General features: G+C 39.2%; 1 protein-coding gene across 1 annotated transcript in view; it reads right to left on the bottom strand.

Moving 5' to 3' along the window:
• Positions 1-15,793, bottom strand: part of LOC136562549 (connector enhancer of kinase suppressor of ras 2-like) — a 166,546-nt gene that overhangs the window by 76,861 nt on the left and 73,892 nt on the right. Inside the window, exons 4-5 of the mRNA XM_066559447.1 lie at positions 6,588-6,790; positions 5,230-5,317 (exon numbers count right to left, since the gene is read on the bottom strand). Of these exons, the coding sequence (XP_066415544.1) occupies positions 5,230-5,317; positions 6,588-6,790 (291 nt within the window). The remainder of the gene's footprint in view (positions 1-5,229; positions 5,318-6,587; positions 6,791-15,793) is intronic.

Raw genomic sequence — 15,793 nt, 5'->3', positions numbered from 1 at the left:
CAATGCCCAAGGCAGTTTTCCTACAAGTTTTGCACACTTCAAACAGCTCATCCACCATCTCCTTTTAACCCTCCACGTACCAAGAGAGCAAAATGATCACAGCAGGGCTTCCAGCTTGGCTCCAGAGCTAATGCTCCTGTCTAAATGATTCCTTTAATTTCTGTGCTAGAAATACAATATGAACCTCCCTCTGAACAAACTTAATTACTTCAGGTCAAAGAATAGAAGACTTACGTATAGTAAAACTGAAATTTTACTGTTTTGTAGAGCAGAATTAATGTTAGCTGTACTTATGTTGCACATTCAAGATTACATTAGCATGAAAAATGTTAATGGCTTTGGGATTCCTTCCAAAATAGATGCATATTGACTTCTTTTTAAAATACATCAGACTAGTTTAACTGAGAGGTTAAAAGCACTTTCAGTGTTACACTGAAATATTAAGATATGTAGGTCACAAAATCCTTCTGATTTATTTTTCTCTGATACATAGTAATGCACTAGGGATCTCATTAAAAAATAATCTTCCAGGACTACCATTTTTAGGATGATGTATTTTTCTTAGGAAATAAATAATAGTTATAGTCACATTCTTTCTATGTTCTACAGTAGCAACATGACATGATAAAAATATTTGTTCTTGAAGTTTAAAATAATTACTTTAAATTAGTAGCTGTGTTCTATTTCCCCTCTGTAAGAGGATAAACCCCAGGAATTACGAAACCAGGCGCAGGAGCAGTGTTGCAAACCAGGCAAGGACTGCACTGGCCTGAATATCCAAAACTGAATATCCAAAATTCAGACAAAGCCCACCTTTGTCTCTGACAAAGTGAAACTGCTCCTCTGCATATTCATAAAGAGAAAAGTTCAGTGGGACTTGTGCTCTAGAAAAATTTCAATTTCTAACTCTGAAAGAAGGTAAAAGTGCAAGTACCACAGCATTTTGCAGATACCATAAAGTGTGTTTTATGGCAAGTTCTTGAGGACAGTTAACTAAAAGATAAAAAAATGTAAAATATTGAGTTCATTAACTTAGTTCTATAAAACAGCATGAGTTAAGTCAACTACTGAAAAGAAACTAAAGCCCTGTAAAGGAGCATTTCCCATCACAACACCAGAGGAAAGTTCTACAGCAGCATTTGAATGGTGGATATGACAAAGTGATACTTCAAAATACATTGCTGGCATGCATAAAATGAAATACTTGTAAAATTCAGACATTCAAAAGAAAGAGATCACTCTGGAATTAGGCAAATATACCATAGCAAGTGCATAGAACTGACTCATTTTACTTGGTTCAGAGGTAGAGACTTGATCAGAGTGCATTTTTAGAAAAGTGTGAACAGATGTTTGATGAAATGTTCTTTAGCAAATGCAAGCAAAATAAGATGGAGGGGCTGAAAGCTGAAGTCTGCAAAGTTCAAACTGAAAATAACACCCAGGTTTTGCATGGCAGCTGCTGAATCACAGGATAATTCAGGTGGAGGGGCCTCTGGAGGTTATCTGGTCCAACCACCTTCTCAGGGGAGGCTGATTTAAAATTTACACCAGGCACAGATGTTACTAAGAAACAACAATTCCTGTCAGTTGCAGTGCAAACTAGATGGCTTTAAAACACCAGAAGAGCCATGCTTCATCCTAAACACAGTATTTGGCTAAAAATAGGGCAAAATCCATTATAAGATAACTTTAAAAAATCCATTATAAAAAAAACTCCATTATAAGATAAATCCATCTGAATTTTTCTCAGTGAGGCTAATTAGACAGTAATGAAGGGGAGAACAAGCAGAATTTTGTTTGGTTTTTGTGGGAAAAAGGCCGAGTTGTGCTGGCATCCTTTGGTAAGAACAAAGACTCTTTTTGAGAGAAGGTTTGTTCCTGCAGGTGTATCAAAAGCATCTACCTCAGATTTAAACATCTTGGACAGAAGGAGGGAAAATTAGAATCCCAGCTGCCTCTGGGACTGGGGAACTCTTCCTACTCAATGAAAAATTAACCAATGGCTGCATTTTATGAACAAAAACCCAAAGCCATTCATCCTCAGCTCCTCTTCCTTTCCCAAGGGCAGCCTTGGTGCTGAACCCCAAATTTGGTTCAGTGATTCTGGTGGATCCCATTTCAGAGCAGTGAGTGCACCCTGAAACTGAGCTGGAGCTCAGGGTGAAGGCAGCAGAGAGCTCAAACCTCTCAATACTCTGTTTAATGTGCTTTTTTGTACATTATTATAAACACATTTTGATGGGACATTGCACCTCAAAATCAGGATGGTTCTGCAGTCTGTGCATGACAATTCTTTTACAGTAACTCAGTGATCAAAAGGGTTCAGAAAGCTGGGCAGAATAAAGCACATTTCCAAACAGAAATGGACAGCTGTAAATCTCCTCTAAAATTAGAGAATGAGGTTTTCTTTTAACCAGCATGAGCAGATGCTGTTTAAAGTTAAATAAGTGGCTATTCATCATAGCATTTGCATGGTATGTAAATAGTAATAATACATTAAAATAAATTTGATCTTAGGTTATGTCACCCAGAGCACACAGGACATTTGAGCATGAAGATTCATAAGCACTTTCTGTATTAAACTAAGGTTACAGGGTAATGTCCCCTGTTAGAAAATTCACCTGGAGTGGCAGCTGCAAGTTGTGCACCCAAACCATGTTCAATTTGCACAAAATGTCAAAGACATTTCCCACTTAATGTGCCAGATCTGTACCCTTGACTGCTACTTTCACTCTGGCTGAAGGAGGTATTTAAAATGTATATAATTCATAAAACAAGGAGCATCTGAAAGGATCTGAGACCCAGGTTTCTATTAGTTATGCCTTTCAATTCATATTCCAGCCTACAGCTGAGCCTGCAGTTCTGGTTTAGGTGAGACATTTCTGCTTTCACACATTAGGGTCAATTTTTCTCAGATTTAGTGACAGCAAAGTTGTCTCTCTAGGACTGATTTGGTTTTATCTGCTCTTTCTGGTGCTAAGTTTAATAAAACATAAAAAGAACTTAATAGACAACCATCAAAAAAGCCACATCTGACAATAAGATTAAGAAAAGACAAAACTTGATTTGTAACCTGAAGCATTTTCAAAGCATAGCCCGTGCACTAACCAGGCATTTTTCATCTTGGAATGACTTGGAGTTTATGCTAAAAGATTGTTTTTAAGTTGTCAAAAGGAGGACAGCTGTGGGACTGGAGCTGAAGAGCTGGAAAAAACAAAGAACCCAACTATTGCTGGCAGAATTTCAGAGAGGAGAACAGAATTTCATCTGCCAAAAGCTGGGACATGAACAACAGAAGTGGAGGCAGCAATTCAAAATTACTCCATTTTCACCTGGACCACAGGGAAAAACCAAACTCACACAAACAAAGTGCAAGATCAGCTGAAGGACAGAGTCAGAACCTGGACTTTTTATACTGTAGAGAAGTTCATTTTGCTTAGTCTGTAAATCAAAAATAGCCTGGTGCTATAAGCACCTTGTAAGAGAAAGCTTAATAAAGATACATAAATAATTAAATGCCGACACAGGAATTTCTAAACTAAGAAAAGAGAAAAAGGATCTTTGTTTTCTGCTGCAAAAATGCATAAAGGACAGGATTTTCAGGAGGAATAAAGCTGACTATTATAAATTAAGGATAATAGTGTAAAATACAATGACATATTTATCAGCCTTAGCTCTTTAGCCACAAGAACTGAAATAAAATTGAAGTGGAGGGGAAAAAGAGTTTTCAGAACTACTACTCCATCACTGCTCCAAAAAACATTTGAAATTGAGTTGTGTGGTTGGTGTGCTGGGAGGGTGCCTGGAAATCTGTGGCAGCAGAGGACACAGGCAGGCAGGGCAGTGCTCTGCACTGGAGACAGGCCCAGCCTAGAGCCCCTATCAACTGGAGCCTAAGCTAAGCTTTCCTCTTGCTTTCCCTCCTTCAACCCTCTCATCTTTTTCCTTTTCTTCATTCCAAGACAGCCCTGCCTGTTCTATGACCTCTCCACATGTTGCAGTAACACTCTTTTGTCTCATCAGTATTTTATCTGCTCACAAGGGGAGCAGCTCATTGTAAATATTTGTAAAACTAATTTACCCTCAGTCTTTCAGTACCTGTGTGTCACCTCTTGTCTCACTTCCAGGGCAGACATTGCTAGAGACTGTTATTATAATATTGTATTCCATTAATTCTATTCTATTCTATTTTTATAGGGGTCACAAGCTCCAAGCCTGATTCAAGGATTGTTTGGACAATGCCCTCAGACACAGGGTGGGAGTTTTGGGGTGTCTGTGCAGGAGCTGAACTTGCGGATTCTGATGGGTCCTTTCCAACCCAGGATATTCTATAATTCTATATATTACATAGGACTAAGGCCAGATAAATGACTTTTATGTACTTTTGGACTTGTACATTACATTTAACTAATGACTGTCAGTGATGATAACACTGCTGCCATTATCTGTTCTATAGTTAATTGGTTTAATACCATGAATATTTTGTGTTCATCCCTAAAAACTCCCATGCTGTTGGCTCTCCTTTCAGTGAAGAAGCCAGTGCAGGTTCTGGATGTATTTGTATGCATTTTAAGAACTTGTCCCCAAAGCATTTTGGATCACACATATTTCAATCTGGAGTAACCTGCTAGCAGTAGTTAAGCTGTTTCCAACTGTGGCTTTATTCTTCTGTCTAACACTTGCATGGTGGCAAATCACATGGTGACATGAAATCGTCCACTGTTGCAGTGTGATGCCATTTCCTCTAAAACCTCTTCCCTTGAATTCTCTTTTTTAACTTGGATTTCAATGGCTCTAGTTAACCTTTCTACAAATTTCAAAAAAGGCTCTGATGGTAGCTGCTTAATCTTACTGTAGGGCTCAAAAGGCCCCTCAGGTTGGGGGGAAAAGAATGCTTTTTCAGCTGCTTCCTTTACCTTCTCGAGTGTTTCTACAGGAATTGCGGTAGCTTGGATTGAGGGTGAAGACCATTGGCCTTCACCGGAGAGATGCTCAATGGTAGTCCACTCAAGAGCAAAGTGGATTATTTTTAACCTCACACCATCCTTCAATCAATTCAGGAGGATCCCCAAAAATCTTCCTGTCCCTCCCCAAAAAAATGAGAGTAGTAAAGAACAGGGAGGTAATGCTGTAACAACTTTTCTGCTGATGTAAGAGCTGTAGTTATTTTTACTATTGCAGCTTTCAAGCAGTGATGTGAAAGGCCTCAGAGCAGAGAGCCACTCCTACCTGTTGCACAATGGTTGTTAGTTCCAGGCACAGTTGAACAATGTTGTTTTTCAGCAGTGAATATTCTGTCACGCTGACAAACGGAGACCTGGGGCAGGGCAAGGACAGGTTTGTGCAGAATTAGGGACCACAATTTGCATTATAGGCAGATATATCTAATACAGGGCTGAGTTCTACAGCACAGAAATGCCAAATCACTTTAATCTCCAGTAGCAAGTTGCAAAACTTTTGTAATATACACCTTTGAAACAAAAATAACGCAGGCAGGATGCAAACTGGATTTTGGCCAGAACATCAGAAGTTCTCACTCTGATGGAGATTAGAAATAGGAGTTTTCAAATAACATAAGCAGCCCAGATTTTCTTTGTACTGCTTATTAAAAAATGGCATTTCTGGTATGACATCACTCCTCAGCAGCAATCAGCACCTTAATTCAGAGAGCCCAGTAATGCTCACTTACTCACAGCTTCCTGCACACTCAGATTCTCTTCAGGCTTTCCAAATTCTGGCTGAATCTGACCCCGTTTGAATCTATAAGAGCTGACAAGGTCATAGCCTGAGAGAATATGACTGCTGGCATTAGGTTAGGAAGATGTCACCAGGATTATACAAATCCTGTAAAGGAGGGTGATTCACTCTCACTGTGATTTCTAAGGTGCCATTTAAATGTTCCAGAGCATTCCAATTCCAGAGAAAGCTATTCACTGCTAGAACTACAAAGAAAAACAAGCCAATGCTTGTTTTCTCCAAACAGGAAAAATTCTGGTTTGTGTCTTGGTTTCTGTCTTGCCACGGTCCCAGAGATACTTTTAATCAAATTCTCAGTTGATAAATGTAAAACACCAATGCTGGTTGTTGAGCATTAACCATCACACCTGTACCTAACACATCCAATCTACTCCTGATAAATAAGAACATTTAATTTTCAGACTAAGCAAGTACTATCATTTATTTTGAACATTCTTAATTGATTTGCTCAGTTCCAGCTTTTCTGTGTCATTTTGATGGCTGAAACATCGCTCAAACTCCACAAGGTTTCCTTACTTGCCCTTCATTCTAAAATTTCTGATATTAGCAGTTGTGGCAGTGAGAATAGCACAGAAATATTCATTTCACACAAAAATCCAACTGAAAGAATCTCAAAAGGTACATAGAGAAAATTTTAACACTCTCCTGACAAAGAAAGGTACTAAATTTTGATTCCAATATTTCACAAATTTCCAAAAATTTAGAGCTAGAATTCCAGACCTGCCATTTTAATATTAAAATAAAAGAGTCCAAGAGGCAAAGAAAGAACAAATACAAAACTCCCCAAAGGATTATTCTCATGCCCAAGGGACCGAGGAGCAGTTAATTACCTGTCCAGCCAGGCGAGTAAGTTCTTGGCAGCACCAATCAGGTCAACTACAGAGGTAAGGAAATCGTTTGGCAGCCGTCTGGAGGCCCTGCCATCGTAGTGGCCACTCCTCCTCCTACCCGTTATGAAGTTCTGGAGGTTTTTGGCTGAGGCATTCAGCTTGTGAGACAGAGTTCTCAGGTTTTCAGTCTCCAAACCATAATTCTGGGGGAAAGAAGAAGATGGATAGAGTGTGTGGTCAGCTGCATGAACCAAACTATTCAGATAACAAGCATAAAGATAGTTCAAATCCATTAAAAAATTCAAATTCACACAGAAAGTCTCAAACACACTGAGTTGAACCCAGATTTTTTGCAGCCACCACAGGATGTAGAACATGAAAGAATTTGATGAACATTTAAACCAAATCAACTCTCAGAGCCTGAATTGATTGCCCACTGGTAATTTCAACTATGCTTATATTACAGAGGGTGATCATGAATATCACACATTAAGATTTTTGCCTAGACTTCCTCCTCAAAGCAGACAATAAAGAAGTGAAAGGTGACAGATGCCAACGTGGATATTTGTACTAGAAATAATAATTTTCAACTCCAGAAAAGGGAAATAGGCTGACCAATAACAAGATTATAAACTGGGTCGTATGGAAAGCAAACAAAGCACAAACAAACACTTGGTGAAGTGTTTGGACCTCTGACAGCTGGCACTGGGGACAGTGCCTTCCCTGCCAGCCATTCTCTCTGTCAAAGTTCACTCTCAGACATAATTCAAGGCTTTGCCTCCAGCTTGGAGGGAAATCTAGGAGAAATGAAACACTTTGCTACCTTAGCTGACTGCAGAGAATTAGATTGAAAGACCAGGGAGAGAATTAACTTCATTGTAAGGCTGTATCACAGCTAAAACTTCGTGGTAGGGGCCAGAACATCCAGTTCAAGACTAAATTGCTACAGATGAGAAAAAACTCTCTTCAACTTTTTTTTTTTTTCCCAACAGCAAATACGACAGAATTAGCAATGGTGTAACCAAAGAAAATAATTCTCATTTTGAAAGGTTTAAAGAGCAAGCTCTATGTGATAGTAGCGTGTCATCTGTTTAATATCACATCTCATTACAGCACTGAAGGAATTCCCTCCCCTGCTCTATTTTCCTCTTGACTTCCACTCATGCCAGGATGATGACTAAGTGGATGCACTGGGATGCCTTTTGCAGCTCTCAACCAGCTGGGCAGGGCCTGGTTTCCCCCAGAACAGGTTTCATTCTGCACACTCAGCAGCACACTGCAAGGATGATGAACTGGATCCTCCTGGTTGCTTATTCCCGTGGAAACAAGCAGGGAAAAAACTCTCCCAATAATATTTTATTGCATAAAAGCTCTGGAAACCTGTCACTTAGCTTTAAGAGGAGTTAAGTAGCAAAGGACACAGTTTGATCACTGAATCTATAAATACCACAGGGTATTTTAGATCCCAGCAAGTGTAATCAGCCAGAGAAATCTGCAAAACAGAGAGGACTGAGCAGGAAATGTGTGTGAGGAAATCCACCTAGGGAATGAGTGCTTTGCTTTATCTTGGAGTTTATTGCTTACATGCCAATGACAACCTCAATTAGTGTCAATATAAAATTTAAAACACAGCAAAATGTAGATAAAATTTATCCATAAAGACAATCAGAAGATGAAAGGAAATTTTTCAGCACAGGAGAAGTGCTGATGCAAGTTAGTGGTTTACCTGAGACTGAGTGGGGCACAATAAAGGGGAAAAGATAAAACTATTGTGAAAGTGACAGTAAATCAATGCCTTTGTAGAAGACAGAGACATTGGGTTGTTCTAGATTTAAGCGTGTCTAAATCCAAAATTTTAATTTTTAAATCAAACAACTCTAATCAACCATCAGATGTGAAAATGTGCTTGCAAATAAACCTTGAAAATATCCCCACATCCTGATGCTCTGCTGCCACCAAACCCCACTGTGGCAGGATTTGTGGAGAGGACTGAAGGAAGCTGTGACTTCTTTTGGGCTCCCAGGGTCAGCAGCCAAAGGGGTGGGGAAGGGAGGAGATTGCTCCAGAGGGGAAAAGAGCCAGAAAATGGGTAACCCCCCAGATTTAAACTGCATCAATTCTAATTCAGTGGCCATGTTTGAAAACCAAGAATTGTTGTTTGTGGGAATCAAACAACCAGAAAAATTTAATCTGCAACCTGAAAAGAAACTTAGATTAATGTAAAAATACAATACACAGATATTAAACAAAAAATCATAAACTTATATTTCTAACTATGTGTATTTCTAACTTACAGTTATAAGAAAGAATATACCTTAAGTGAAAAACTGTGCCTATGAAATAGTAGAGTTTACAATGTAAGAGTGTAGTTGTATAGAATAAACTAAAAGTTAAGAAGTTATAAGAGAAACATGTATAATGTAAAACAAAAGCCTATTAGACAAAAGTGTCCACAATACAACAAAAATAAGTAAAAGTAATAAGTTTAAAAACCAAAATAAACCCTATAACAACTATATATTAATTTTAAAAAAATTTACATTACCTTATAACAAAAAACTTGTAACTACACAAACTATAACCAACTACTTACTCCTCTAAAACCTCACAACCTTTAAAACTAATATTTATCTAAACAAGAAATATTTCTTAATTCAACATTAGTTGAATTAGTCCCATCCCTTCCTTTTTCACAACCATAGTAATTTATGGCAATGATTAAGCAGGTGAGGAGCCTCGTGGATGGCACTGCCAAAATTCAGATCTCCTCTAATTCCTGCAGGCACCTCATCTGCATAGTGTCACTGAGAGAGTCCCAGAGCTGCCAGACTGAATCATGATCACAGCTGCCAGGCCAGACCTCAGCTCTCCCAGCCACACTTTCTGCTCCCCCTGAGTTAAATATGGGCTGCTCTTGTCAGCCCCACCATGGAAATGATGCTCCTGAGCCTGGAAAACTCTGTCTCCTGGCAGGAGATTCAGGTGATTTCTTTCGTGCATTGTAAATCCCATATATAATTACTGGTTTAAAAAGAAAGACAAAAAATAAAAGAGAAAAGCTCTAAAGGGGGTAAGAGGGTGCCATTAGCATAGGCAGGATTATTTTTCATTCCAAAAGCAGGGAAAAATAAAGAAAGGGTTATTCCATTCCCTGGCTTTGTTTCATGATGCTTCAGGTTGTTCCATCATCAATGAGTCAATCAGTAGAATTGGATATACAAGTTTAGAGAATGAATCCTGACTGCAAAAACAACCCCAGATGTTGCCTGTCTAGAACCACACAGCCACACAATTTGTCAAGTTATCCTGAAATCTGGATCAGGAAGCTGCTTAATGAGAATAGAAAGTTCCCTGAAGTCACTAATGCTCCAGTTCAGAAAAAGGGACCTGGACAGGAGCACTGCAGAAAGTGCCAAACTAACAGCACACCTTGAACACAGAAAGAGATGGCTGGAAAATCTGTTAAATATTTAAGTTATTTCATACAAAAGCACAGCTCAAGCAGTAAGAACTTCTGTATCTGCACTGACAGCACTATTACCTGCACACCCTGAAAAGAGCTGCACAGATTATCTGATTTATTCAGACACTGATCCCCAGTCCCAGGCTGGAGCTCAGCAGCTCCTGGTGCCCCATTCCATGACAGAAGCTGCAGAGGAGGATTTCAGGAGGCAGAAATGAACCACGAGGCTGAGATCAGGGGCAGACAAGCTCATTGGGGAAGAATATCAGCAGCACAAGCCCAGGGTGGAGCTGTGCTTGCAGTGCCACTCCTCAGTGAGTGTGCAGCAGCTTTGGGGAAGGAGAACTCTGCTGGCGGCCTGCAGAGCACAGCTCTTAAATTTAGTTATTTCCCCTGGAATTCTCCATTTCCAGGCTCTCTGTCCTTGTTCCCCTCTCTCTCCTGCTGGGCTGAGCTGCTGTGCTGGTGGCTGGGGTTATTGGAGGTGGTGAGGGAGCAGATTCCCCCCAGGGCTTTCACACCTGATGGGGTTTTCTGAAGAGCAGAAAACAGGTGGCTGTTGTCAGAAACTGTAGAATTCAGGTGACAGGAGAAAATGCCATTTTTTTTTTTTCTGAGCAACCTGAACCAGACTCTTGTTTTTCAAAAAAGATACAATGAAAGAGAGAAGTTGTTGAATGCTCCCTATAGTCAAAATTGGAATTTTAAAAAACTGAAATCTGCCTCCAAAAAGATAATCTTAAAAAAAGAATCTTACAACTGAAATCTGCCTCCTCCTCTTTTTAATTTCATAAACCCAAAATGCAGAAATAGCCAAACACACAATCACCAATTAACCTTCCTGCCCTGTGCCTGTGTCACAATTCCAGCTAAAAGCTCTGCCTGTTTTGTGCATTCTGGTTTGAAGTTCCATTTTTAAATAATTGAGAAAATTCTGTATCCATCTGACAATATAAAATCTGAGCTTTTTACATATCCAAAGAAGTGGAATGAAAAAAAAAATGTTCAGCTGTGGCTTCAGGTGTTCTCATACCTTACTGCAGGTAAGCAATAACATCACAGGGAGGATTTTATGCTAATAAAGCAATCTGGGAGAATTTTAACTACTAAGACAAAAGAGACCAAATTATTGTAGCCAACATCAGGATTAAAAAAAATAATGAATATAGTGGGGAAAAAATATCCAAGTGCTAATCAGTTTTTTGTTAACACCAGCACCCGAAGAGCAAAAGCCAAGCAAAAAATACCTGCAGCATATGAAGAGTTTATTTCTTCAGAGGAAACCCTCATCCAGCATTTTTTCTTACAGGTAGAGCTATAATGAAATTGTTTTGCTGTAATGTGACATACAGAAATAGAAATAATGTATGCACATTGAAATTTAATAGGCACGGGATGTAATTTTAACTAAATAGTTTATATTGCATAAGTAATGACTTTAACTTACCTTAAAAACAGATTTCTTTCTAATTATAGTAATTTTTCTTCATGTTGTCATTCGTGTGAGTAGTCAGTGCAATGTATCTAAATATATATATGTATAAATATACAAACACATGGGCACAGACACAGCTTTTTCTGTAGGTCATACTTTGAAACTGTTACAATTTTCACTGAACATAAAAGAGAAATGGAAGGGCAGAGAGGAGATCTGACTGAGGAGGTGAAAGGAATCAGCACTGACTGAAATTCAAGCACTTTACATGGAATTTGCAACATTCAAAGCATTTAAAACACCACAACCTAAACATTGAGCTGCAGTCCCATTTCTACATTCCATGCAAAAGCTTTAAGAATGCTCTAAATTATTAGGAATTTAAAAGCTCCGTCTCCAGGGACTTCTTCCCCAATTCAGCCATTCTCAGATCACCCATACATTGATTTATTGTGGGTGTGCAGCAGCTCAGCAGCTCCCTGGGGATGCTCTGCTCCCTCTCTGGTCCCTTCCAGGCTGCTCCTGGTCCCCAGGGCCTGGAGCCACCCCTGTCCCACCTGGGCTCAGTCACAGCTCTGAGAGCCTTGGGAAAAGTCCCCAGAGGAGCTCTGGGCTCTGGGATTGTCCCCTGGGAACCCAGGGAGTGCCAGCTGGGATCTGCAGCTCCTGCTGGGCCAGGGCTCTGGCTGCTGCTCCATGAGAATCAGAATTTTGGGGATAGCATGGAGCCAGGCAGCTCTTAATAAAGCCAGGCAAACACAGCCTGTTTGATTGTAAAAGCAAAAGTCACAGTTCATCATGCATTCTGATTTTAGCAAAAATACTTCTGGCACATACATAGAATGAAAACTGCCAAAACACATTTTTTTTCTTTTAAATTTCCTTTCTAGAGGGATGTTTTTAAAGGTTAAGAGGCTTTGAAACAGTAAAAACCTGATTCTGAAAAACTTGTCTCTGTAAGCACTTCTTTGATTTCACTGAATTTTTGTGGTGAAGTTTTTATGATACAACTTCAAACTGAAGATACTGAAATAGCATAAAGTCCACCAAGTGCATTTCCACCAGGTGTGTCTGTTTTTCCTCTTGAAAAGGAATTTACAGGCTGGTCATTCTTTGTCTGAATAGCAATTTGAAAAAGGCCAAATAAATTTTAAATTAGAGATCCTATGAACCAGTGCACAAGTTCAGGTCTAGAGACTGGGACCAAGAACTTAAAATCTCCTGAATGGTAAAAAAGGGACAATTATTATAATCTGATGCAAGTCATGACACCACTTGATAAAAAGTTAAAATAAATCAAAGAAAGTAAAAGTTTTGTTAAGGAGAATGTGGTAGATGTAGTTCACTCAATTTATAGATACACTGATCTATTCAATAATTTATGTATTTTATATGTATATATAAAAACCTAGTGCTGTTGCTTTGAAAACCATAAATGTATTAGGAAAAGAATTTCCATTCATGGCTGGGGAATGCAGCTCCAGTAAAATATGGCCCAAATTTGGTTCAGCTTTTTCTTTAAAAGCTTTTCTCCTTCTAAATCAGTAAATTAGCATAATAACATACCATAAATATATAATAAACCCCATCCTTCTGCCTCTCTCTAACAACATTTGCCCATCATTCCAGTTGACTGCAGTATCATAGCACAGTTTATGTGCACAGAACGTGACATTTCATCAAAATAAAAGTATGGAGTTCATTAATAACTATGCTAATACTATGCAAATATGCAACATCATAGTACAAATTAGAGTCTATTATTTGAAACACCTCGATGCTTTTTTATGTGCAGCTTTCCTCCCCCTTGTTCTCCCTTCCATTATAATTATCCCACCTTGCTGGAGCAAATTGTGTCACAATTCTTTGTCTCCTGAGTCTGTAATTTGGAACGTGTCACAGAGCTCCTAAGCACTCCACACACCTTCCTATTATCTTGTAAATAGATAAATTAAGCAGATCTAGAAATAAGATTAAATATTTTAACCTATTTAAAAAATTAAGATCTGCATTATATTTTTTTGTCTGCAGAAGAAGGCTAGCATTTACACTGCAATTGAGATATCTATATATCTAGATACATAGATGTCTATATATATAGATATGTCATCAAGCATAATTAAGGTGTCCTGGAATGTTTTTTTTTTTTTTTATTTTTAACAAATGTGATTTTTATTTCAGATAAGAATTAGAACTTGATAGTTTTTCCTTAAAAATTGGACTCAGAAAGATTGTAAGGCCAGCCATTGAAACAGGTATTTTTTCCAAATAAGGTTTTGAAATAAATTGTTAACTTTATGTTAAAGACTTCAGATGTTTATGTTTAAACTTTATGTTTAGGAGTCAGGTGATTGGGCTGCTGGTGAGAGCAAAGCAGCAGATGAGGTCAGAGATGGAGATGCAGATTTATTGTTCAAGGATCTCACGTTATGTAAGGCTTGCCCCACTCTAGGCCAGCCTAAAGCTGCACAAGGCATCAGTTCCTGCCCTGGACTGATTAAGATGAGCAGGAATTAACAGGATCCCTGATCTCCTGCCTAAGCATTTTATAAAGAGCTTTTACCTGGCAGCTCTTCCACAGATCTCTGAGCAAACTGCACAAAGCCTCCTTGCTCTGCTTAATCCTAATGAAGCACCGTGATTTCAATTGTGGAATAAACAAATACTCCTCTAATTGGGTGAGCTTGAATAAACTGGAACATCTCCCTGGTTTGGGTGTGGAGGGCTGCACAGGGATCTACAGGGAGAGAGAGGGGCCAGGTGCCCAAACCCCAACAATGTGTGAGGAAAGCAAACTCATTACACACAGAATCGATTTCAAAAATGTCCCACAGAATTAAACCAATCTGATCCACTGAGCAGCCTGACAGAGATATGTGTGCATATTCTGAAAAGGCATTTTACAGTTCTCTCTCACTCTCCCACAGAAGATCCAGCACATTGTGACACATCACCAATGTCATTTTTGGATAAGGTCTGTAAAAATGTGGGATCTGCTCTTCAGTTATGCAGACTCCTGACTGCCATAATGGTATGAAGTACAAAGAAAGTGCATTCATTTTTAAAGTTCCTGCCACTCTGAGTCTGCTGACCATGCTCAAGGAATGCCTTAATTACAATTTTCCCATGTATATTTTGGCTCTTTTCCTTTTTTCCCTCCCCCTTGAAGAAATTTTAATTAATGTCTGAAACCTCCTTATATTTTTCATAGTTTTTGAGGACTCATTCAGCAAGTCCCTTAATTTTAATTTCATTCTGTTTGTAAGTAATCTAAACACCAACCCAGCTATTTGGCTATCTAATGCCCATTCTCACCAAAGCTTTAAGAAAGGAAAAATTTAAGAGAGGAGAGCTCATATCTCATTTCAGTTTTAAAGTATAATAAATGATTATTTACATATCTGAACCACCAATTGTTATTTCTGCAGAGGTGATGAACCATTGAGATTCAGAAGCAGGAGAATTGATCCAAACCTGTGACTTTATTTCTCTGGGAGAAGGCTTTTCCTGCTTTTCCTGCACACCTCAGCAGCATCCCTTGGAGCTGCTTTCCAACTCTGATTCTAATTCACATTTTCTCCTCAGCTCTGACTTCACCAGGAGTTTAGATCTAAAATCCCTGGAAGAAATTCTGCATTAAAGAAAAAAAAATTCTTTGTTTCTAAACGTATTTGATGGTTTCTCATACTTTTCTTTGGGCAAAACCTTAATACCCCAGCAGCATTAATTAACAAAACCTTCTCATGACCAGAACAGCCTCCTCATGACCCTGCTGACAAAGTGGTGGGTGCATTGCAGCATCCACTCAGCGTTTGGCAGTGCCAAGCTGACATCTGGGCACGTTGAACATCTCAAACACCAGTGGGGAAATAAAGCTGTGGCAGATTTCCTTTCTGATGGGTGCAAAAGGGAGGCCCAGGAGGATGGAGGGGGTTTGGGTGTTTTGTGGCTTTTTTCCACATCCCCAGGATTATTGTTCCCGATATTTTATTTCGGTGTTAAGGATGGACTGATCTGCATATGGCTCCCATCACAAAACATATGCAAGCCAGACAGCCAGGGTGGCTTGACCTCTTCCATATGTGTAGGAAAAGAAGCTCTGAGCAATCTGCTGACTGGGGATGCTGTGATAAACAAACAAGAGCAAAGGATGGCAGGAGACATTTCCTCCAAAACCATACTGGACCGTGATCTGCTAACTTCTAAAGATGATCAGCAATTCCTGCCTGCATGAGTCATTAGGAGCCTGCTGCTGTTGCTCCCCAGTGTGCACTGGGCTACTGTTGATGTGTTCTGTCCCAGAAATAC

Source organism: Molothrus aeneus, chromosome 14 (assembly GCF_037042795.1).
Source record: "Molothrus aeneus isolate 106 chromosome 14, BPBGC_Maene_1.0, whole genome shotgun sequence".
Classification (NCBI taxonomy): domain Eukaryota; kingdom Metazoa; phylum Chordata; class Aves; order Passeriformes; family Icteridae; genus Molothrus; species Molothrus aeneus.
Note: the sequence above shows the minus strand (reverse complement) of the source record. Positions and strands in the feature narration are given on the sequence as shown.